The following is a 23,016-nucleotide window of genomic DNA, read 5'->3' on the forward strand; positions in this document are numbered from 1 at the left end:
ACACTGTTTCACGATGCATCAGTAACATGGCAGGAGATGTTTTGAAAAAATGACTGCTTTGCATACAAGCTAGTGAATTCTATGCGTTACAGCTGGATGAGTCAACAGACGTGGCGGCGGGCCTGGGACAGCTCCTGGTATATGTCCGTTACGCAAATGTTTCAGATCAAACAAATTAAAATATTATACAAAGATAACACAAAATGCAGTTTAAGTGATGATTTTATTTGAGGGAAAAAAGCTATCCGAATCTTCATGGCCCTATGTGACAAAGTAATTGCCCCCTAAACATAACTGGTTGTGCCACCCTCAGCAGCAACAACTGCAATCAAGCGTTTGCAATAACTGGCATTGAGTCTTTCACATCGCTGTGGAGGACTTTTTGGCCCATTCTTCTTTGCAGAATTGTTTTAATTCAGCCACATTGGAGGGTTTTCAAGCATGAACCACCTTTTTAAGGTCACGCCACAGCATCTCAATCGGATTCAAGTCCGGACTTTGACTAGGCCACTCCAAACCCCCCATTCTCTTTTTTAAGCCATTCAGGAGGTGGACATGCTGGTGTGTTTTGGATCATTGTCCTGCTGCAGAACCCAAGTGCACTTCAGCTTGAGGTCACAAACTGATGGCCGGACATTCTCCTTCAGGATTTTTTGGTAGAGAGCAGAATTCATGGTTCCATCAATCACAGCAAGTCATCTAGGTCCTGAAGCAGCAAAGCAGCCCCAGACCATCACACTACCACCACCATATTTGACTGTTGGTATGATGTTCTTTTTCTGAAATGCTGTGTTACTTTTATGCCAGATGTAACGGGACGCAGTCCTTCCAAACAGTTCAACTTTTGTCTCGTCAGTCCACAGAATATTTCCCCAAAAGTCTTGGGGATAATCAAGATGTTTTTTGCCAACAGTGAGATGAGCCTTTATGTTCTTTTTGGTCAGCAGTGGTTTTCACCTTGGAACTCTGCCATGGATGCCATTTTTGCCCAGTCTCTTTCTTATGGTTGAGTCATGAGCACTGACCTTAACGGAGGCCTGCAGTTCTTTAGATGTTGTTGTGGGTTCTTTTGTGACCTCTTGGATGAGTCGTCGCTGCGCTCTTGGGGTAATTTTGGTAGGCCGGCCACTCCTGGGAAGGTTCACCACTGTTCCAAATTTTCTCCATTTGTGGATAATGGCTCTCACCGTGATTAGCTGGAGTCCCAAAACTTTAGAAATGGCTTTGTAACCCTTTTCCAGACTGATAGATGTAAATTACTTTGTTTCTCATCTGTTCCTTTCCTTGGATCGCGGCATGATGTCTTGCCTTTTGAGATCTTTTGGCCTACTTCACTTTGTCAGACAGGTTGTATTTAAGTGATTTCTTGATTCAACAGGTCTGGCAGTAATCAGGCCTGGGTGTGGCTAGTGAAATTGAACTCAGCTTTCCAAAAAATGTGATTAACCACAGTAAATTCATGATTTAACAAGGGGGGGGCAATTACTTTATCACATAGGGCCATGAAGGTTTGGATATATTTTTTCCCTTAAAACAATTATCACTTAACCCAAGTAAACACAAAATGCAGTTTATCTTTGTGTAATATTTAAAACATTTGGATCATCTGAAACATTTAAGTGTGTGTGACAAATGTGCAAAAAAATAAGAAATCAGAAAGGGGGCAAATACTTTTTCACAGCACTGTATTTTCTCCACTATGCAATGATATGGGCAGCGACCATGTAACGCTTTTACAACATACAGAAGTGCGCTGGTTATCAAGGGGCAAAGTATTGACACACTTTTTTAAAATTGAAGACGAGCTTAAAGTATTCTTTACTGAGCATAATTTTCACTTGTCTGACCGCCTACATGATGACGAGTTTCACACACGACTGGCCTATCTGGGTGTTTATTTATTTGAAATTTTTTAAATCGCCTGAATGATCTGAATCTAGGATTACAGGGACTCTCCGCAACTATATTCAATGTGTGGGACAAAATTGAGGCTATGATTTAAGAAGTTTGAGCTCTCCCGTGTCTGCATTAACAAGGACAACACACAGGTCTTTCCATCAAATAAACTCAAGTTTATGGACAATGTCAAATGTGATATCGCGATGCACCTGAGTGAGTTTGGTACACAATTACGCAGGTACCTTCTCGAAACGGATGACAAACAACTGAATTTATTATACCTTTCATGCCCTGCCTCCTGTCCACTTACCAATATCTGAACACGAGAGCCTCATCAAAATTTCAACAAGCGGTTCTGTGAAAATTGTATTTAAATCAGAAGCCACTGCCAGATTTCTGGATTGGGCTGCGCTCAGAGTATCCTGTCTTGAAAAATATGTGAGAGTGGATTCTCGGCCCTCACTAGCATGAAAACTAAATACAGGCACAGACTGTGTGTGGAAAATGATTTAAGACAGACTCTCCAATACAACCCAACATTGCAGAGTTATGTACATCCTTTCAAGCACACCCTTCTCATTAACCTGTGGTGAATTATTCACAATTTTCGATTAACAAATAAAGTGTTATATGTTAGAGGGCTAAATAAAATGAGAAATTATTGATTATATTATTATTTGTGCCCTGGTCCTATAAGAGCTCTTTGTCACTTCCCACGAACCAGGTTGTGACAGAAACACACTGATTCTTATGTTTAATAAATGTATCGTACAGTGTGTGTGTGGCAGGCTTACAATGATGGCAAAAAAACAACATTTGAGAGTGCGCTGACCCTGGTGCTGGAGAGGGTACGCAGCTGGAGGTTGAATGTTTGAAGGGGTATGGGACAATAAAACATTTGGGAACCACTGCTCTACACTATACACCAGATGTAGCCTATTGTGTCTATAGAACCTTGTAGCATCCACAAAGGGGCATGAAGCAGATTGGGTTTTGAATGTCAATTCCGGCAAAAAAGAGAGGCTAGGTCATTGTGTGACACTTCCTTCCCCCTGATGCTCTTCCTCCCGACATGAAACGACTGACAGACAAACATCCACGCCCACACATCTAATGGTGTAGCGATTCAACCAGAACACCTGAACCATTCCATGTTCTGTGTTTCTGGAATGAACAGCCTTCCTCTGTGGTCATCTGACTAAAACTTGCCGCATTTCCTTCACATTCTATTACATTACTTCACTTCCTGTAGTTCAGCTTCTTGTGTGTGCTGGGACTAAAGAGAGAGTGTGAGTAGAAGGCAAATGCAATGCATTCATGGATCGCATCAATAACGGAGTATGTTGGTTAGTATGTAGGCCTATATGATGATGGTCAATGCATTGTAATAGGAACTGATGCTTAGAAATAGACAGAATATACCTAAAAGGAGACAAGACTAAAGAACCTTTGGAATAATGTAAGACCTTTGGCTATGTTGATAATTTTGATCACAAAACTGTCACTCAAAAGGCTTCCACATTCTTCGGTTTGGCTAGGTGAAAGTGTGCCCGCATTCCTTTGACCTTCACTTGAAAGAAAAAGAAAAAAAAGTGTCAATAGTACCGCTTGTCAATTTTGAGATGCCATAGCCAGTATACACTACCTAAAAAGTCTGAATTAATAGATAACTCAAGATAACGGTCATTAATTCTGATTTTTTTTGTAGAGGAGCGCTTAGGTTGCGCAATTTTACATCTATACTAAACAAATATATAAATGCAACAATTTTTCAATTCATAAAAGGAAAATCAGTCAATTTAAATAAATTCATTAGGCCCTAATCTATGGATTTCAAATAACTGGGCAGGGGCGCAGCCATGGGTGGGCCCTAGGAGGGAAAGGCCCACCCACTGGGGAGCCAGGCCCAGCCAATCAGAATGTTTTTTTTCCCGGTTGGACATACAGCCAAATTCTCTAAAACGATGTTGGAGGAGGCTTATGGTAGAGAAATTAACATTAAATTATCTGGCAACAGCTCTGGTGGACATTCCTGCAGTCAGCATACTAATTGCAGGCTCCCTGAAAACATAATGCCACAGATGTCAAGTTGTGACAAAACTGCACATTTTAGATTGGCCTTTTATTGTCCCCAGCACAAGGTGCACCTGTGTAATGATCATCCCATTTAATCAGCTTCCTTATATGCAACATGTCCGGTGGATGGATTATTCACGAACAGGGATGTAACCAAATTTACGCACACAATTGGAGACATAACCTTTTAGTGCGTTTGGAACATTTCTGGGATACCTTTATTTCAACTTACTAAAAATAAGACTAACACTTTACAAAAAAATACAAATCTGAAAAAAAAACCTTGCTGAATGAAGGCTAAAACGTTGGCGTAATATATGCAAACTGTTCCGTACTGTTTCAGATGGAATGCATGCGGACACCTAAGAGAGACTCAAGCAGTTTCACTCAGAGGTGAAATATGTTCAGCTTCAGTGTTAAAGGAAATTAAGAATGAAGCCAGTGGAGCAATAGGAAGATGATCATGATTGAGAAACATCCCTGGGGTTTAAGACTAAACATCCTCCAAGCGGACTCACTTCCTGTACAGACCACCTCCGTGTGTGATATCAGCTGTTTGATATAGGTCACATCATTGGAATAGACAATGACTGAAAAACACCTTCACTATACATCACAGGCTGGCTCATTATCTTGAAGATAATAAATGCAATACACTCTCCATAAATCTTATGTTTGATGTTAAATTGTATAAACTGAGCGATAAGCAGCCTTATTAGTAGTTTTGACATTAAACTTATTTATGTTGGTTTTTTACAAAAAGCCATAAACTAGGAATATCAAAAATGTGATATTCTTGTGTTTTATATACAATTCCACACCGAGTTTGGAATAACGTGAAAATTATAATGTCCTTTTACTGTGAGAGCGGTTTGAAAAAGACCACTTGAAATTTCTACCTGTTTTGGTGGGATGTTTTGGCCTACCTGGTTCCAAACCTCTCTGCTAATAACAGCTAGTTTTCAGTTTCCCCTCCCAACTCTGACCACTCCCAGACAGTCCTAGCTAAATTGCCCTTCGCTAAGAAGCTATTTGTTTTCGATTACAATAGTCAAAAACAAAAACATCACAGTAAGGTACTTAATTGTTACTCTGAAATGATTAGATATTGAAATAAAAACAGCTGCATTGGACTTTTAATGTGTGACCCTCACCTTGCACCGACCCAACTTGACCTCTCATCCATTTAAGCCAAAGGTTAATGTAAACTAGTTATGTTTGCCAAGTGTGTCAGTTGGACATCTTGATGAACAGCAGACAAACCATTAACATTCCGGAGCTTTGTTGGCACTTATGAAATTTAAGTGTCTGCTTTCCTCAAGAGGCACAAGTCTCCTTGGAAGACAGTTTTCCAGCTAAATGTATTGCCTATACCCCCTCCCTAAGAATAAATAATTATCAAACCATGCTTGAACTCCTGAATAATCACAATATTGTATCAGTATGGACAAAAAGGCTCCACTTTTGTTTTTAAATATGATTTGAACCTAGGTCTGGGCTCAAATGACTAGGCTATTTGGGGCCGTTTTTTCCTCATGCTACTCCATGATAGTCTGAGAAGGATTGAGACAGGATGCAGGGAACACAGCCGCCCTGACCTGAAACATCCTCTAAAATCAAAGGTGGGAAAATCGTGAGGGGAACGTGGTCTGGCGACAGCCAGGCACCACTGAAGATTGTAATCAAAAGTTAACTACAGCACAATAAGCTAATATTCAGGCTACAATACCGTAGCTTCAGACATGGCTACTGTGTAGTTTGATTCTGATGGTTCCCCAGCTGCCCGTCTACAGTTGCCAGGATCAGAGGATGGAAGAAAATATACTTTATGAAAAGGACTAGATGAAGAACCTTTACTTCATTCCCACAGGGGGGGGGGGGGGGGGGCAGGCAATCTGGACAACAGGGCTCTGTGAAGCCAAGATAAGTCTATTTTAAGTCACATTAAAATTGAGATTTAGCATCTTATCATGATGACATGAAGTGGAAGGATGAGCTTTATTAATGTCCCCAGAACCCCAGCCAGATACTCGTCTCCTTCTGTAAACATACTGGATCTCACCCCTACATGTGTAACAAGATCCAGATACAACCCAGAGTTGGAGAATGACAGGAAATAAGAGCTAATGTTTTTTTATGACTGAGCAAAGAGATCGGAATGGGATGTGACAGAGAAAAGGCTCTCCTTCCTTTAACATTCTCACTTAAACAAATGTCTGTGCTTTGTCGTGGGGAAAAAAATATTTACCATGGTTGAGGATGGACATTGCAATTCCAGACTTTACTTGAAGGAAGCTGCATCCTGAATAGATGTTCGGCCATCGGCTTGTGAGAAAACACAAATATGGGTATTGTTGTTTTATCCTCTCTACCCTTCTCCCTGACCTGTTGATGAAGCTCTATCCCAGGCAAAGATGAGGATATGGTGGGAAGTGTTTAATTAGTGCATCTGCTCCTGTGTGTGTGTGTAACAAGTGGAGTCTACACATTGCTTCTTCCAGCCTAGCAGCTCTTCACAGTGACTGGCTACAGGGATATAGTGGGAGGGGCCTTGCCATTACTCCCATAGCTAGTAACCAGAGGGCCAACTGCAGCTGAAATCAAGAGGCTGGAGGCTTAGTGAAAAAGGGGGAAACGTGCAGTCTAGGAATGACACCATCTACACGGCATACCCACTGACTGTATCCCCTCCTCCTGCCTATAAAAGAACCTGCAGAATTGGACTGTATGCACTTCGATATTCCAGAGGATAGCAATACAACTATATTTAACCTCGAAAAACATTCAACTGAAAAGGCAGTGACCCAAAAGGAGAGCTTGGGTAACATTTTTACAAAACATTTTTGTTTTAATTCTTATAAATGTTTTATGTTGGCTTACTGGTGGTCTTGAGTAGCTGCCTGGCCCTGGGGGCAGGCTACAGGAAAACTCCAGACCCAACAGCTGCTAAGAGACAGTACCAGATCCAAAATGGCCCGTGCAGCTACACCTTCCTGCTGCCTGAGCAGGACAACTGCAAGACCCCAAGCAGCACCTACACCAACCTGGTCCAGAAGGACGATCCGGCAGAGTATGATGAGTCGGTCCAAAGGCTAGAGCAGCTGGAGAACATCATTGAGAACAACACACAGTGGCTCCTCAAGGTAAAGTCTTCTGCTTGACGTCACACAGCAGCTTCTCTACTAGGAGAACAGGTCTGTGTTCAATGCCGTCTCACACCTATTCCCATAGTATTATACTTTTTTGGGGTCCCTCTATCTTGTATGATATTTTACATCCCTCCAATTTGTATGTTGTATTACTTGCATGTCCAGGTGCACTCTGGTGTAGTGCCTGCATTTAAAACGTAACAAGGAACTTGGTTCCGGATAACCCGTTGGGTGCTGTGAACCTTTCAGAGATTAAAAATTAAATGAATGGTTCTGCTGCTCTGCCATCATGTTACGTCAATTTGAGATAAAGAGACCGCAAGTTTTTGCAGCCTTTGGTATAGAGGTATAATTTAGAAGGGGGTGGGGGACAAACTGACCTCATTATGTAGCCTACTGTGCAGAGGTGATGTTATGTAGTGTCATGATTTCCCACTCTGCACAATATTATTAAGAAGTTGCTTTCTATAGGAATGTCTCATTTCCCACCCCGTCAGAAAAGATGAGTATACACACCAACTTTTCAGTGATGTGCAGACGCGTTATACTCCAGTCACCTTTGTTACTGCAAAGAAGGCTTTGAAAGACTAATTCAGATTTTTAAAATGTTCCTTGTGATGAAGCAGGCAAGTGAATTGTGACATTGTCCTACTATTTGAAGGGGGCATCTTCACATGGATTCAGTCTTGAGCAATAAGAAAGCGAATGTGAGACGAGGTAGGGAGAAAGTAGCCTGTGTCACAGAAGCAGGGCTGTGGTGGCTCTGAGTGGGTGAGAAGGGCCGAGTAGTGACAAAGCCTCTACACAGGTGCCCAGATGAAGGATCTGCACATCCCTTTCAGCACTACTGAGCCATCACTTGTGTGAAAGGAATGGGCTCAGGCTCCCTACATTCTTTCCCACTCTTTAGAGAGTTTGATTAATGATGAAGTCTATAGAGCTCTGACAAGACAAGCACAACTCATTGCCTGATCACACAGCTCAAAACCAAAAGAAACAGACCCTGGCCTGAATCATTCCACCAGCTCAGCTGCTACTAAGCATTGGGGTCCCTAGACCTTTTGTCATTGCCGTTTTATTAGAGCAGAGTCACTGCTTAAGAACACTTTATTTAGAATAATGTAGGCTTTGATGCTTTGAATTTGGCACTGAACATAATTTAGCTTTTAAAGGTAAAGACAGCGACTTTTCAGCTAAGGACAGTGATTGGGCTACTGTTTAATAAGATGTCATCACACCGGAAGAGTTTAAATACCTAGAAATGAAGTGGTTCAAATAGTGAACCTCTAGTCTTTAGACTCCATAATGATCCTTCATTCAGTTCGTTAAGCATTTACTGCCTCACAGGCTTTTATCCTCCAAGGAGGATCCCCGGAAGGATTAGAACTTTGTCATTAATATCCATCAAGGAAAGAATTGAAATACTTAATTGATTGATGTAAAAACAAACATTAAGTGAGCGTAACTAATCTATAGGAGCTCTGCAAAGGTTAAGAGACTCTCCTGGTAAAATTTAGGTTGATTTCAACGCATCCAGAATTCTGGAGGTATTGTAAAGGAAAAAGTAAGCTATGTAATATGCACATCACTACTACTAACAATTAACTTATCCAAAATATAAGTCTTATCCAAAATATAAGTATACATTTTCCTAATACGATGCTAATAAACAAACACCTGAAATGACCCTTTAAACAGGAAATATTTCCTGAAGTGTCAATTTCATACACTACAGCTTGTCGGTATATCAGCATTATACGTAATAACAGAGGAAAAAGGTCTTCCTTTGAACTTCCCCATGTAAGACCGAGTCGAAGACAGAGGAAATCATTGTACATCAACTGACGAAAAGACAATTTGTGAGAGCCGAGGTAATACCTCAATCTTGCACTGCCTCACTCTCAAAATTGGAAGACAGGATAAGGAACTTTGCTGTCGTGCCGGTAAAATAAAATGTCATTTTGCCGTCACGCTTTTCATGTGGGTGTACAAACAAGAATTCCTTGTGGAATACATAGAGGCAGGAGTGGAGTAAACAACTGATTAGAACATTTGCAGTTAATGGAATGTCCCGCTCGCAGTTCCGATGACACACTCTTCCAGCCTCCACGTGCCTGTGACCAGGAACACAGACAAGATGGAAGTGGAGAAAGGAAGACAAACAAAATTAGCAATGATTGCAGCACTTGTCATGGCAAAAAGCAAAATATACTTCCCGTTTTAAAATTGTCCCAATAGTTTACCTTTTTGGCAGATGGGTATACAGCCTAATTGTTTACGCAAACAAAGATCAGAACGACTAGGCCTACTAACGCTACTAATATCCTCTTGCAGTATAAGACGCAGTGTCGTAGAGGATGCAACTCGTCACTCATCATTTCCATCCTGTTTACAAGAATTTCAGGCCTGATTGCCACTCAGGAACTCAATGCAGGAAAGAGCTTTATGATTGGGTTTGTTTTAAATCTGGCAGTTTCATTTTGACAAGTGGCTACTGGATAGGGGGACAAGACTCCTATTTAAAGCTCTTATTTGCTCTAAAGAAAATTATACAGTGTGGGACAGACAATTGAGAAAAAATCTTATTTCAAACTTTTCTACAGGTAGGAATGTTACAATTATGAGTTTGCCTTCACGATGACTAAACCAAAGGGCATTGAAAGGGCATTCCAGTGCAGTCCCCATTGACAGTGATACAATTTGATATGATCAAAAATGACCATATTAAAAATGTTTTAATTTTCGGGAAGCTATTAATCCCTTGTGTAGATCAAATATGAATCAGCAGGGATGCTGGGAAAATATTCTCAGTCTTCCATTTTTGACCCCTCTGAAAAACAGAAGCACATCAACTTCCTGCCCCAATTTATAGAGGCTTCAACATCATGTAATCTAAACAGTTGTCAAAATTGCCTGGCCTGTCACCAGATAATTCTGCCCACTTGTACCGCTCAAGAGATTTCTAGGTCAGACACAAGGGGGAAGCCATGAACTCCATGACAAGGCGGTAGTGCTTAAAAATAGTAATTCTAAAGAAGAACAGCCTATACTTTCACTGTGACATCCATATGGTAAACGGCAATTAATTTGAACCCATCGCAATGACCCAATAACTCTGCCAGGGGACAAGGCAGTAAGCTCCAATCGTTATGCCCTGTATGAAATATAACCACTCCTTTTCCAGCTCCTCTACCATTGCTGAGAAAACATGGAAAGGCCCAATATCATGGTATATCACTTAAACCATCTCACTAACCTGCCTTCAACTTTTCTTCATCCTTACTGCAGCTGGAGAACTACATACAGGAAAACATGAAACAAGAGATGTTCCAGATCCAGCAGAATGCAGTGCACAACCACACGGCAGCCATGATAGAGTTCGGAACCAACCTGCTGAGTCAGACTGTTGAACAAACACGGAAGCTGACCAACGTAGAGGCGCAGGTGAGGACCTTTTACTTAATATAGTTTTGAAAATATGCTAAATTAATAAAACATTCAAAACCCAATAGCCTACACCAAACAAAAGTTATAAAAATGTGAAAAATATGAAAAAAATAAAATGCTGTCCAACAGGGCCAGGATTTGCTGTAGAAAGTCATTGACCTTTTGTGAACGAACTACACAGCATTTCCTGTTATTAACGGCATTGTATTCCCACAAGAAAGGGCCTATCAATTTGTCATAATCAGACATCCGTCTGTTCAAAGCCACCAACACCAGGTCCAATAGTAGCCCGACACATACCCAACATTCATGTAAACAACAAATTGGCACAGGATTTTGCTGAGTTCAGTTCCTCAAACTGGAAAATAAGAGGGGGCTTTTTAGAACCAGGAGTTCAATACGTCTGTTTAGGAGACTTTCATTACATTATACAGCCACTTTCACAGTAGACCCTACATCCCCTGACCCCTTTCAAACATATCTGTCCTTTATTGGAATTTGATTGTTCTGTTTTTTCCTGTTACGAAACAGATTTTTCCGACCATCTAGGCCTATGCACATTGTGCGCTTTAGAAAGTGAAGCGAACCACAAAACTGTGTTTGCACATGAAGTGAGATAGAACTGTTACAAATCGAGTTTGGACTTAAATTGTAATCAAGTTAAGCGCTACTATTACAAGATAAGTGTACTGAGGCCCTGTATTAATATTTAGTGTACTGTAAATGTTTTCAGTGAGAGGGAAAAAACTAAACTGATGGCAGGCTGTGCACAATTTATTTTTAACTGTAGCTGATCCAAAAGTATTGAAGTGAACTGTGGAATTGTTTGTGAAACAAATTACTCAAGAGAAAAACAGGGAGATGTCAGAATCCATTACCAATTTGACATTTTTTCTAACCAGGAAAGACCAAGTTTTCATTTAATCATACCACATCCCTAATTGAGAGAGTACCTCAAGGACAGGTTGTGAAATTACAGAAGTAAAATGACTTGTTAATTTGGTTCTTGCCAAATATTCAACATAATGACAAATCAAAATGGTGTTTACTTAATTTAATCTGTAAAGGGGTTGCAGCAATTACTAGCTCCATCTAATCTAAAATATAATAATTGTGGGAATTGTCTATGTAATCTTTAGGTAATAAATCATACAACTCGGCTCGAACGTCAGCTTCTTGAGAACTCTCTATCAACGAGTAAGTTGGAAAAACAGCTCATTTTCCAAACAAATGAAATAACCAAGCTGAATGACAAAAACAGGTAAGGATATTTGTTTGCATTAACAAACTTCACTTTCATTCAGGTGCCCCATCTCAAAATCATGCTTCAACTAAAACAAGGCTACAAACACTAGACAGTAGCCTAAATATTTAGGCTAATATTTCCTGTGTTTTCTGTTAAACACATTTTTGCCCAATTGTAGGCTTCTGTTTCCATAAAACAATTTGATACTTGATATGAAATACTACAAGACCTGTAATGCCAACCAGCTCTGCTGCGAGTTGCTGAGTGTGTACCTTGCCCTTGTTCCTCCCCAGCTACCTGGAGAAGAGGGTGGGGGAGATGGAGGAGCAGAGGCAGGTGGAGCTGAAGACGCTGAAGGAGGAGAAGGAGCAGCTCTCTACACTGGTACTGAGACAGACGGCTGTCATCGAGGAGCTGGAACAACAGCTGTTGCGGGCCACCACCAACAACTCTGCCCTGCAGCGGCAGCAACAGGAGCTGCTTGAGACCGTCAACAACCTCATCAACACAATCTCTATCCCCACAGGTGGAGGTGGGTGACACTATGACAGCGTCTGGTAGACTTAGGAGGGGGCTACATTGGCATCACTGATTAAGACCAGAATGCTATGGGCAATTCAATTTGTGTAGCATAACTAATAAGCCACAGTTTAGTAAAATATAGATTGTCAACTGTTGATCAAATCAACCTTTGAAAAGTCACAGTATACCAGTATGTATTTACAGTGCCTTCGCAAAGTATTCAGACCCCTTGACTTTTCCACATTTTGTTAGGTTACAGCCTGCTTTTATCCCCTCATCAATTATTAAAAATAAAAAACAGAAATATCACATTTACATAAGTATTCAGACCATTTACTCAGTACTTTGTTGAAGCATCTTTGGCAGCGATTACAACCAAGTCGTCTTGGGTATGACGCTACAAGCTTGGCACACCTGTATTTGGAGAGTTTCTCCCATTCTTCTCTGCGGACCATCTCAAGCTCTGTCAGGTCTCTCCAGAGTTGTTCGATTGTGTTCAAGTCTGGGCTCTGGCTGGGCCACTCCAGGACATTGAGAATTGTCCCGAAGCCACTCCTGCATGGTCTTGGCTGTGTGCTTGGGGTTGTTGTCCTGTTGGAAGGTGAACCTTTGCCCCAGAGTCTTTAGGTGCCTTTTGGCAAACTCCAAGCGGGCGGTCATGTACCTTTTACTAAGAAGTAAAGTGTCTGGCCACTTTACCATAAAAGCCTGATTGGTGGAGTGCTGCATAGATGGTTGTCCCATCTCCACTGAGGAATTCTATAGCTCTGTCAGAGTGACCATCGGGTTCTTGGTCACCTCCCTGACGAAGACCCTTCTTCCTCAATTGCTTAGTTTGGTCGGGCGGCCAGCTCTAGGGAGAGTCTTGGTGGTTCGAAACTTCTTTAATTTAAGAGTTATGGACGCCACTGTGTTTTTGGGGACTTTCAATGTGGCAGACATTTTTTGGTACCCTTCCCCAGATCTCTGCCATGACACAATCCTGTCTCGGAGCTCTACGGACAATTCCTTCGACCCCATGGCTTGGTTTATGCTCTGACATGCATTGCCAACTGTGGGACCTTATATAGACAGGTGTGTGCCTTTCCAAATCAATTGAATTTACCACAGGTGGACTCCAATGAAGTTGTATAAACATCTCAAGGATGATCAATGGAAACAGGATGCACCTGAGCTCGATTGTGAGTCGCATAGCAAAGGGTCTGAATAGTTATGTAAATAAGATATCAGTATTTTATTTGTAAGAAATGTGAAAAAAATTCTAAAAAGTGTTTTTTTTGCTTTGTCGTTATGGGGTATTGTGTCTAGATTGCTGAGGATTATTTATTTTTTAAATCTATTTTAAAATAAGGATATAACAAAATGTGGAAAAAGTCAAGGGGTCTGAATACTTTCCGAAGGCACTGTATGTTAAAGTACATGTACAAATTTGCTGTATTATCAATTTGATCAGCGCTCCACTTTTTGCAGGGAACAAGCCTACCATGATGCAGGACACACCAACCACATACCCAGACTGTGCTGCTGTCTACAAGTCAGGAAACACAGACAGTGGAGTCTACTCACTGACCCTTTCCAACACTACACAGGAGATTAAGGTAGAATTAAACTTATGTTAATATTGGTCCTATTCAAGCTATAAGCTCCCAACCTTAAATCAGAAGTACAATCACATGGAGACTTGTTAAGAAATAAGTTAAATTTTTCAGCCAATCCTTTAATTCAGAGTAAATTCAAATGTTCTCAGCCTTTGGTTTGTTTTGTGCATGCCCGAGCTCAAGTAGGGATCTCCTTAGATACTTTTCAGTGGTTAGAGTTAGACTCTGGCACATCACTTGTTTTAAGAAACCTCCCATTCCATTCAACTAGACTGAGAGTGCACTGCTTTTGTCAAGTTTGCTGCTGAAGTCGTAAGTCCCTCAGTGTAGTCAAAAATCTGAATTTATTATAGCTGGAGTAATCTATGTTTTTTGTTTGAAGGCTTACTGTGACATGGAGACAGAGGGGGGTGGATGGACGGTACTACAAAAACGATTTGATGGCCGTGTTGACTTTCACCGTACGTGGAAAGAGTACAAAATGGTGAGAGCTAGAGGAAATTATCCAAGTTCCACAGCACAAAGCTTAGATAACACTGCCAAGTGTCAACAAAGAGTGAAAAATGTTTTGTTAAAATATCTCAGAATGCAACTCAACTGTGATTGTGATTATGCTAAAGGTGAATCATTGTTTTATGTTCCTTCAAAGGGCTTTGGAAACCCTTCAGGTGAATACTGGTTGGGAAATGAGTTTGTTTCGATACTGACCAGTCAGCACCCATACGTCTTGAGGATACTTATGATGGATTGGGAGGAAAACACAGGATTCTCACTATATGACCAGTTCTCTCTAGGCAGTGAAGCAGAAAACTACAGGTAGGCCTAGGTTTCCTATGTGTGGTGTCTAAATATAGGCTACATATGTAATATAAAAACAATGTTAGGGGAGTCTGTGTGTGGAGGACCATTGAATATAGGTGATAGTTTTTATTACTTTGTGATGTGGACTGAAATATATCATAGCTGCATAAGAGTCCATTAACATTACTATATCAAAACATGTTGAGTAAAGTATTATAATGAAATGGTGTGCAAGTCATGTTCTTGAAAATCAACAAATGACAAACAAAACATTTAACTTGCCTGAAAATATACATAAATACAAAATGGGGTGGAAGGGTCACCAGTCCAAAACAAATGTGTTGCCATCTAGAATATGTTTCGGATCTGTGACACAGAAGGCTAAAATGAATCAGTCTTCTAAACCTTCAATCTGTACCCCTAGACATCACCAGCGCCTGCTAGAACATAAGCTGATTTCAAGGAGAGAGCCGATACTTCCTTTCTATTTGAGCAGCAGACCTCAACTCAAGCACACTCCTGTTAATTCCTTTAGTCTCAAAGTATATCCAATGGAATTGAGAGGCCACAAAACAATGGAGGTCAGCATTAACATCAATATCTCATTTTGTACAGAATGAATGACAACCAAACCATTACAGGGCACTTCTTTCAGAAAACCCTGCTGCAACTTTCATGAGTCACTTAACATCCAAATGACTAGTGTGTAGACATAGCCTATTAGGTTATCATGGAGCACAAGAAAGTTTAAAAAGTCAGTAAAAATAACTAAAAAGGAAAACACATCTACAAATACAACCTCTCCTGTACATAGTTTACTGCTAGCAGAGTAAGGAATACATGGCGGACTCAATTCCAGCATTTCCCTTATATTGTAAAAAGATTCATAATAAATCAACAGCACCAGTGAAAGTTGACACAGCTACTCTTCATTTTTACTATGTTCTAAATTGTAGAATAATAGTGAAGACATCACAACTGTGAAATAACACACATGGAATCAAAATATATTTGAGATTCTCCAAAGTCTCCACCCTTTGCCTTGACAGCTTTGCACAATCTAGGCATTCTCTCAACCAGCTTCATGAGGTAGTCACCTGGAATGCATTTCAACTAACAGGTGTGCCTTGTTAAAAGTTCATTTGTGGAATATCTTTCCTTCTTAATGCGCTTGAGCCAATCAGTTGTGACAAGGTAGGGGTGGTATACACAAGATAGCCCTATTTGGTAAAAGACCAAGTCCATATTATGGCAAGAACAGCTTAAATAAGCAAAGAGAAATGACAGTTCATCATGACTTTAAAACCTGAAGTCAATATGGAACGTTTCAAGAACTTTTAAAGTTTCTTCAAGTGCAGTCGCAAAAAGCGCTATGAAACTGTCTCGCATGAGGAACGCCACAGGAAAGGAAGACCGAGTTACCTCTGCTGCAGAGGATAAGTTCATTAGAGTTACCAGCCTCAGAAATTGCAGCCCAAATAAATGCTTCAAAGTTCAAGTAACAAACACATCAACACCAACTGTTCAGAGGAGACCGCATGAAACAGGCCATGTTTGAATTGCTGCAAAGAAACCACTACTAAAGGACACCAATAACAAGAAGAGACTTGCTTGGGCCAAGAAACAAGTGCAATGGACATTAGACCAATGGACATTTGTTCTTTGTCTGATGAGTCAAAATTTGAGATTTTTGGATTCAACCGCTGTGTCTTTGTGAGATGCAGAGTAGGTGAACAGATGTGTGGATCCCACGGTGAAGCATGGAGGTGGTGTGACGGTGCTTTGCTGGTGACACTGTAATTTATTCGAATTCAAGGCACCACAGCATTCTGCAGCGATATGCCAACTCATCTGGTTTGAGCTTAGTGGGACTATCATTTCTTTTTCAACAGGACAATGACCCAACACACCTCAAGGCTGTGTAAGGGCTATTTAAACAAGGAGAGTGATGGAGTCATGCATCAGATGACCTGGCCTCCACAAATCACCTGACCTCAACCCAATTGAGATGGTTTGGGATGAGTTGGACCGCAGAGTGAATGAAAAGCAACCAAAAAGTGCTCAGCATATGTGGGAAATACATGATTCCATATGTGTTATTTCATAGTTTTGAGGTCTTCACTATTGTTCGACAACGTAGAAAATAGTCAATAAAAACCGTTGAATGAGTTGGTGTGTCCAAACTTTTGACTGGTACTGTGTATAATATTTAATTTTCGGGATGGTAAAATGTTTATTGTAAACTTAGACTAAAACTATATATATATATATATATTTTTTTTTACTTTTATTTAACTAGGCAAGTCAGTTAAGAACTAATTCTTATTTTCAATGACGGCCTAGGAACAGTGGGTTAACTGCCTGTTCAGGGGCAGAACGACAGATTTGTACCTTGTCAGCTCGGGGGTTTGAACTTGCAACCTTCCGGTTACTAGTCCAACGCTCTAACCACTAGGCTAAGATAAATGGAGCCATTATTTTTTATAAGATCATCTTTGAGAACCAACAAACAAAATAATTGCCACCACTGCTGAAAAAAACATTCACCAAGTCATTCCCTAAACTTGGGTCTTTTGAGGAATGGCAATCACGTACTTCCTCCTCACAGTGTATTTCTCCGTTTTCATTTCACAGAATACACCTTAAAGGCTACAGTGGCACAGCAGGCAAAATTAGTAGCCTTGGTCAGCCAGGAAGTGATTTCAGCACAAAAGATGCAGACAACGACAAATGTGTTTGCAAATGCTCACAACTGACCACAGGAGGTAAGGAACAGGTTCATTTGCAAATCACCTTACAGTTTTCACTGGCCTTTATTAAGAAGATCAATTATTCCCTTCATTATTCCCACCACTTGACCCCCCTACAAGCTTGGGTACTTCTCCCAGAAATCTGCAAGAAAGTTAAAAGACCTCTTGCTTTTTCTTTCTGTCGTGGGGTCAAGGTTCTTGAGCAAAATTAGCTCAGAGTTAATCACTGATGAGTTCATTTGGGAATTCTGCCCCTGCAACTGCTGACATTAATAGTCTGGGAACTGAGGATTTTTTTCCCCTCCCTCTCTTGGAGCTCAGAATAGGAGGTCCTGCTCCATGCTACTGACATTTGGACTGCTTTGGGGCCAGACTTGGACTCCTTCAGTATCGGTGTCTGCTTACTTGACATATGAGAGGGTCTCCTCCAAATGAGAGGGTCCCCTCAGAGGTCTTGCACAGAGGAATCCCTCCACCTCAGGGAATTGTTTGGGATAACCAGCTGCATATTAACGAAATAGGACTAAGATGACAGACACTCGGGGGGAATGACCTAGACTAGCTTGCACTCCATGTGATAACTATCCAGACCTTCCCATTTAACTCAACAAAGAGGTACAAAAGTGTGCAAGTTTGTTGTAATGTGATAATTCAAAGCATCAATGTTAGACGGAGAAGCACAGTTACTCATTGGGCTTGTTGCCTTATAGACAATGCACCCAATGCACATACTGAAAACCCTCAGACTGACAATCTCATTTTCTGCTTTCCTAGGCTGGTGGTTTGACGCCTGCGGCCCCTCCAACTTGAACGGAATATTTTTCCAGCAGGGCCAGAACTCAAATCGATTCAATGGAATCAAATGGTACTATTGGAAAGGCTCAGGCTACTCACTGAAGTCCACCACAATGATGATCAGACCAGTAGACTTCTGAGGCTGTGACAGAGACATGCCTCTCACAGACATGTATAGAATGGAGAGCAGAGCTCTGTCACTCTGGGAAACAACTACACAGACAAGACAGACAAACAAAAAGACCAAACATACCGAAGTGCTCCATAACAGCAACCTCATCACTTCCGAACATTCCACAAGGGAAGGAACAATTAGCTTTGCTCCAACAAGTCTTTTTATTTTATTTTGTAAAACTTTTGTACAAAATGGACAGGTGAAGACTAGCAGAAAAGTCTATGAACTATCTATACTAAATATATGGGCTTTGGACTGCATAACCAACCAGGACAAGGCAGTCAAAAGATGACGCGTTGGAAATCTTGTATTTATGGCAAACTGGAACTGTGGTAGAGATAACAGTATTGTTTTCTATTAATAAGCATTACTAGGGGAAATGTTAGTGTGTAACACATTGCAAGGTTGACAAAGTTAATTTTGTAATAACGATATTTCACCCCATTAACATTTGATACAATGAATTGGAAAATAAGTTACATTTATAATGTAAAATAAAAATGTAACAATAGCCCTAATTTTAAAAGCAAAAAAAACTAGGGTACAAAGCACAATACTTCATACATATCAAATATGAACATCATGCGAAAAGGAAATCTGTAATGAATCTACAGCTTTTCTTCCTTACAGGAATTGTACATACTCAGTGTCTTCAGAAAGTACTCATACCTCCCTGGTCTTTGTGGTTGAATGGGTTTGAAATTCACTGCTCAACTGAGTGTCCTTACAGATAATTGTATGAATGGGGTACAGAGATGATAGTCATTAAAAAAATCATGTTAAAACACTATTATTGCAACTTATGTGACTTGTTAAGCACATTATTACTTCTGAACTTATTTAGGCTTGCCATAACAATGGGATTGAATACTTATTGACAAGACATTTCAGCTTTTCATTTCTAATTCATTTGTAAAAACATCATTCCATTTTGACATGAAGTATTGTGTGTTGGCCAGTGACACAAAAACTCAATTTAATCCATATTAAATTCGCACTAAGACAACAAAATGTGGAAAAAGTCAAGGGGTGTGAACACTTTCTGATGGCACTGTAAATTATTTAATTCAAATGTATAGATGGTTCACAAAATGTATTAAAATCAATGTGATAACTTTGATCGGCATGTTACTAAAAACATGTCATCAATGTCAATTAACCTAATTATTCAAGCAAACGTAATATCAATTGCAAATCCTAAAGTGTGTTCAACTTTTTCCATGATTACTTCGACTTCCACCTTTTTTGCCTGACTTAGACTACATACTCCAATCTGTACAGGTTATCCAGTACTATGGAGCATATCTGCTTATATTTATCAATCTAATTTAATTGTTTTATTGTAGAAATGTGATTTATGGTCATAACTTATTCAATATACTTCACCCATTGTTTTGTGAACATTCGGGACCACAAGTTAATTTTCACTTAATTCTTCTAAGTGACTTGTGGTATGAGTAAGATTAGTCTATTTGGGACTTTTTCTATGTGGAGTATGGATAATGTCTTTGTCAACGGCAGGAATGCAAACAAATAGACTTTAGAACTTAATTCCAATCATGTTGAAACTACAACCTACAGTTCTTATGTTTTCATTCTGCTTTAACATAAAACATAAAATACTTGTTTTAATGTCTGATGTGTCATATGCCTCTGCTTTAAAAATGCCTTTAACTTTCAATTCAGTTAGATTTTCTGCAAATATCAGACATTTTTCAGGAACTGCCAGGAAGCTATTTACCTCAACACAATCCACAAGACAGAGGAATTAGCACAGATGGAGTATGTGTCAGGTAAAAATGCTGATTGGACCCCATCAAAAAAGCCTTTAGGGAATGTGTGGATTGTTATGGCCACCACAACAGAACTGTGTGTGATTTCAAGAGGAAATGTGATGAGACATATTCTATACCAAAACACCCCTTCCCCTTCACAGATGCAGGACAAAGATTCATGAATGGAGGAGGACAGGAAGAGGCAACATCCACATCTGACACAGGATGCCGGAGTAAAAAACAACCGCCTTAAATTAATGAATGGCAATAAAATTAGCAGGTTTCCAACCCACTTCCTTCTGTTTGGAATTCCAGGTCTATGATAGTCAAAAAGATGGTAAACTGACCAGGCTATTTCATTATAAAAGCATATATTTAACCAATTTGACCCCAAGGGCTATGCATTTAGATTTGAATGGTATACAATATTAGCAGAATCTTCAGTTACTTACAGATGCTGCTGGAAACTGATCTGAAAGTTCATATGGTTCTTCTGGAATCCATTGTCTTTGCTCCAAACACCACAAAATCTGTTGAGGGGAAAATTACTAGAGTTTACCATTGGCCAGAATTTTTGAGCTGTGGAGTTTATGGATGGCAAAATCATGTGTAATGTACAATCTACTGTACAACGTGTGCTAAACAGTGTTGTGTTCTTCAACTAACACTCAAACCATCTAAAATTAGCTAATTCACGTTGCCGAAGACCCACACAAATAACATACATACCCACTCAAAAGAGAGAATCCAACAGCCACGGGCAATGCCCAGGAGAATGTTGAGGGTCCGCCGGTGGCCCCCTGACACCACGTGGGTAGTGCTCTCACACACCTGGGCCACCACTGAGAACCCACCCAGAGCTCTGACCACCTGGGTCACTGTGTGCTGCTTTCTGAAGAACCAGAGGAGAAAAGAGGAAAACCTGAAATGAGATTTCTAAATACCTAGTTTAGTAGGTTGAGAAGGCAAAGCATTGGATTCAACAAGACACTATCAAATGTTACTCTGTCCAAAAAGGTGGATGTGTCCTAAAACTGGATATACTTACTCGGTGGGCATGCTTGTCATAACTAACGTCCTTAGAGTCTGAAATGAAAAATCAACCAAATGTAAACCAATTATATGCACTTGAGAGTACATTAGCATGGAGTGAGGTTCAATACAAAGTACACACCTAAAAATGACCATGGGATAATAGCATTGATAAAGGCTTTCAGTTTTCAATAGTTTCCTTATTGCTTTCCAAGGTTGATATTGAGGGGCAACACAGTGTTACAGCTCTGGATAGGTAAACAGTATCTCGCTCATTTTCACACAAAAAACACCACATGCCAGATATCTGCATATTTGATGTGTGAAAAGGAAATGAAACCCAAGGCCATGAACAGTGATAAACAGGCTGGAGAGCACCGGTATTGAAATATAATTGTAGGTTAGTGTGGTTCTGTCCCATCCATATCATGTACTGATGCAGTGCCGTGGTCCCCCACACAGCAGGCCATCAGCACTGAACACCTGAGCGCCAGTTAAGAGAGACTGACAGGGCGACCAGGCTCTTTCCTGTCAGGAACCGCTCTCCAGTCCCCGAGCAGGAAGTCTGGGGTGAAGGCCTCCTGAGTAGAGGGCAGCCAAAACAACCCACCAGTACACAGCCCCATATATGACTGCTTTACAGGCATAACAGGGTGTCCGTGACATCAATATGTGGCCAAGTGTGATCACTAATAAAAAGGTTGCTTGTTGCATATTAGCAATGCGGGGGTTGGAAACTGGCAGCATACGGCAGGGGCCAAGGTAGTTTAAAACAGGCATTAGGATGAGAAGAAGCTAACACAGTATATTGACGGAGCTGAGGCTTGACATTTTATCCGAGGGCTGTCATGACTCAAATAAATAACTTAGTTAGAAATACTAAATAATTCACCTTGCCCAAACCCATTATAGAGAAGTCCTTGCTTTTCATTTGAAGGTTTTCAACAAGAACACCTAGAGCCTCCGTGCCAAAATAACCTTTTTGATCAACCATACCCAATAAACTCAGCAAAAAAAGAGAGTCCTCTCACTGTCAACTGCATCTATTTTCAGCGAACATAACATGTGTAAATATTTGTATGGATATAACAAGATTCAACTACAGACAAACTGAACAAGTTCCACAGACATGTGACTAACAGAAATTGAATGTGTCCCTGAACAAGGGGGGGGGGGTCAAAATCAAAAGTAACAGTCAGTATCTGGTGTGGCCACCAGCAGCATTAAGTACTGCAGTGCATCTCCATCTCATGGACTGCACCAGATTTGCCAGTTCTTGCTGTGAGATGTTACCCCACTCTTGCACCATGGCACCTGCAAGTTCCCGGACATTTCTGGGGAGAATGGCCCTTGCCCTTATCCTCCGATCCAACAGGTCCCAGATGTGCTCAATGGGATTGAGATCCGGGCTCTTCGCTGGCCATGGCAGAACACTGACATTCCTGTCTTACAGGAAATCACACACAGAACTAACAGTATGGCTGGTGGCATTGTCATGTTGGAGGGTCATGTCAGGATGAGCCTGCAGGAAGGGTACCACATGATGGACCCTCCACCTCCAAATCAATCCCGCTCCAGAGTACAGGCCTCGGTGTAACGCTCATTCCTTCCACAATAAAAGCGAATCCGACCATCACCCCTGGTGAGACAAAACTGCGACTCGTCAGTGAAGAGCACTTTTTGCCAGTCCCGTCTGGTCCAGCGATGGTGGGTTTGTGCCCATAGGTGATGTTGTTGCCGGTGATGTCTGG

The 23,016-nt window shown here is 40.7% G+C and overlaps 2 protein-coding genes across 2 annotated transcripts in view; one reads left to right on the forward strand and one right to left on the reverse strand.

The window, feature by feature from the left end:
- The window catches only part of LOC124038417 (microcephalin-like), a 41,710-nt gene that overhangs the window by 12,927 nt on the left and 5,767 nt on the right, over positions 1-23,016 (reverse strand). Inside the window, exons 8-10 of the mRNA XM_046354275.1 lie at positions 21,282-21,319; positions 20,963-21,125; positions 20,686-20,763 (exon numbers count right to left, since the gene is read on the reverse strand). Coding sequence (XP_046210231.1) covers positions 20,686-20,763; positions 20,963-21,125; positions 21,282-21,319 — 279 coding nt within the window. The remainder of the gene's footprint in view (positions 1-20,685; positions 20,764-20,962; positions 21,126-21,281; positions 21,320-23,016) is intronic.
- On the forward strand, positions 6,613-19,215 carry angpt2a (angiopoietin 2a). The gene is made up of 9 exons (XM_046354274.1): positions 6,613-7,118; positions 10,413-10,568; positions 11,711-11,832; positions 12,111-12,349; positions 13,810-13,937; positions 14,320-14,421; positions 14,587-14,753; positions 17,373-17,503; positions 18,263-19,215. The coding sequence occupies exons 1-9, from the start codon at positions 6,837-6,839 to the stop codon at positions 18,421-18,423; spliced, it is 1,488 nt and encodes a 495-aa protein (XP_046210230.1). The 5' UTR covers positions 6,613-6,836; the 3' UTR covers positions 18,424-19,215.

This window comes from Oncorhynchus gorbuscha, linkage group LG06 (genome assembly GCF_021184085.1).
Source record: "Oncorhynchus gorbuscha isolate QuinsamMale2020 ecotype Even-year linkage group LG06, OgorEven_v1.0, whole genome shotgun sequence".
Taxonomy (NCBI): Eukaryota; Metazoa; Chordata; class Actinopteri; order Salmoniformes; family Salmonidae; genus Oncorhynchus; species Oncorhynchus gorbuscha.

Bases quoted from the DNA above. Each gene is read 5' to 3' on its own strand.
- angpt2a (XM_046354274.1), top strand. From the start codon at position 6,837: ATGTTTTATGTTGGCTTACTGGTGGTCTTGAGTAGCTGCCTGGCCCTG. The intron at 10,569-11,710 runs GTGAGGACCTTT...TGTAATCTTTAG, and splicing joins TGACCAACGTAGAGGCGCAG to GTAATAAATCATACAACTCG. The intron at 12,350-13,809 runs GTGGGTGACACT...CACTTTTTGCAG, and splicing joins CTCTATCCCCACAGGTGGAG to GGAACAAGCCTACCATGATG.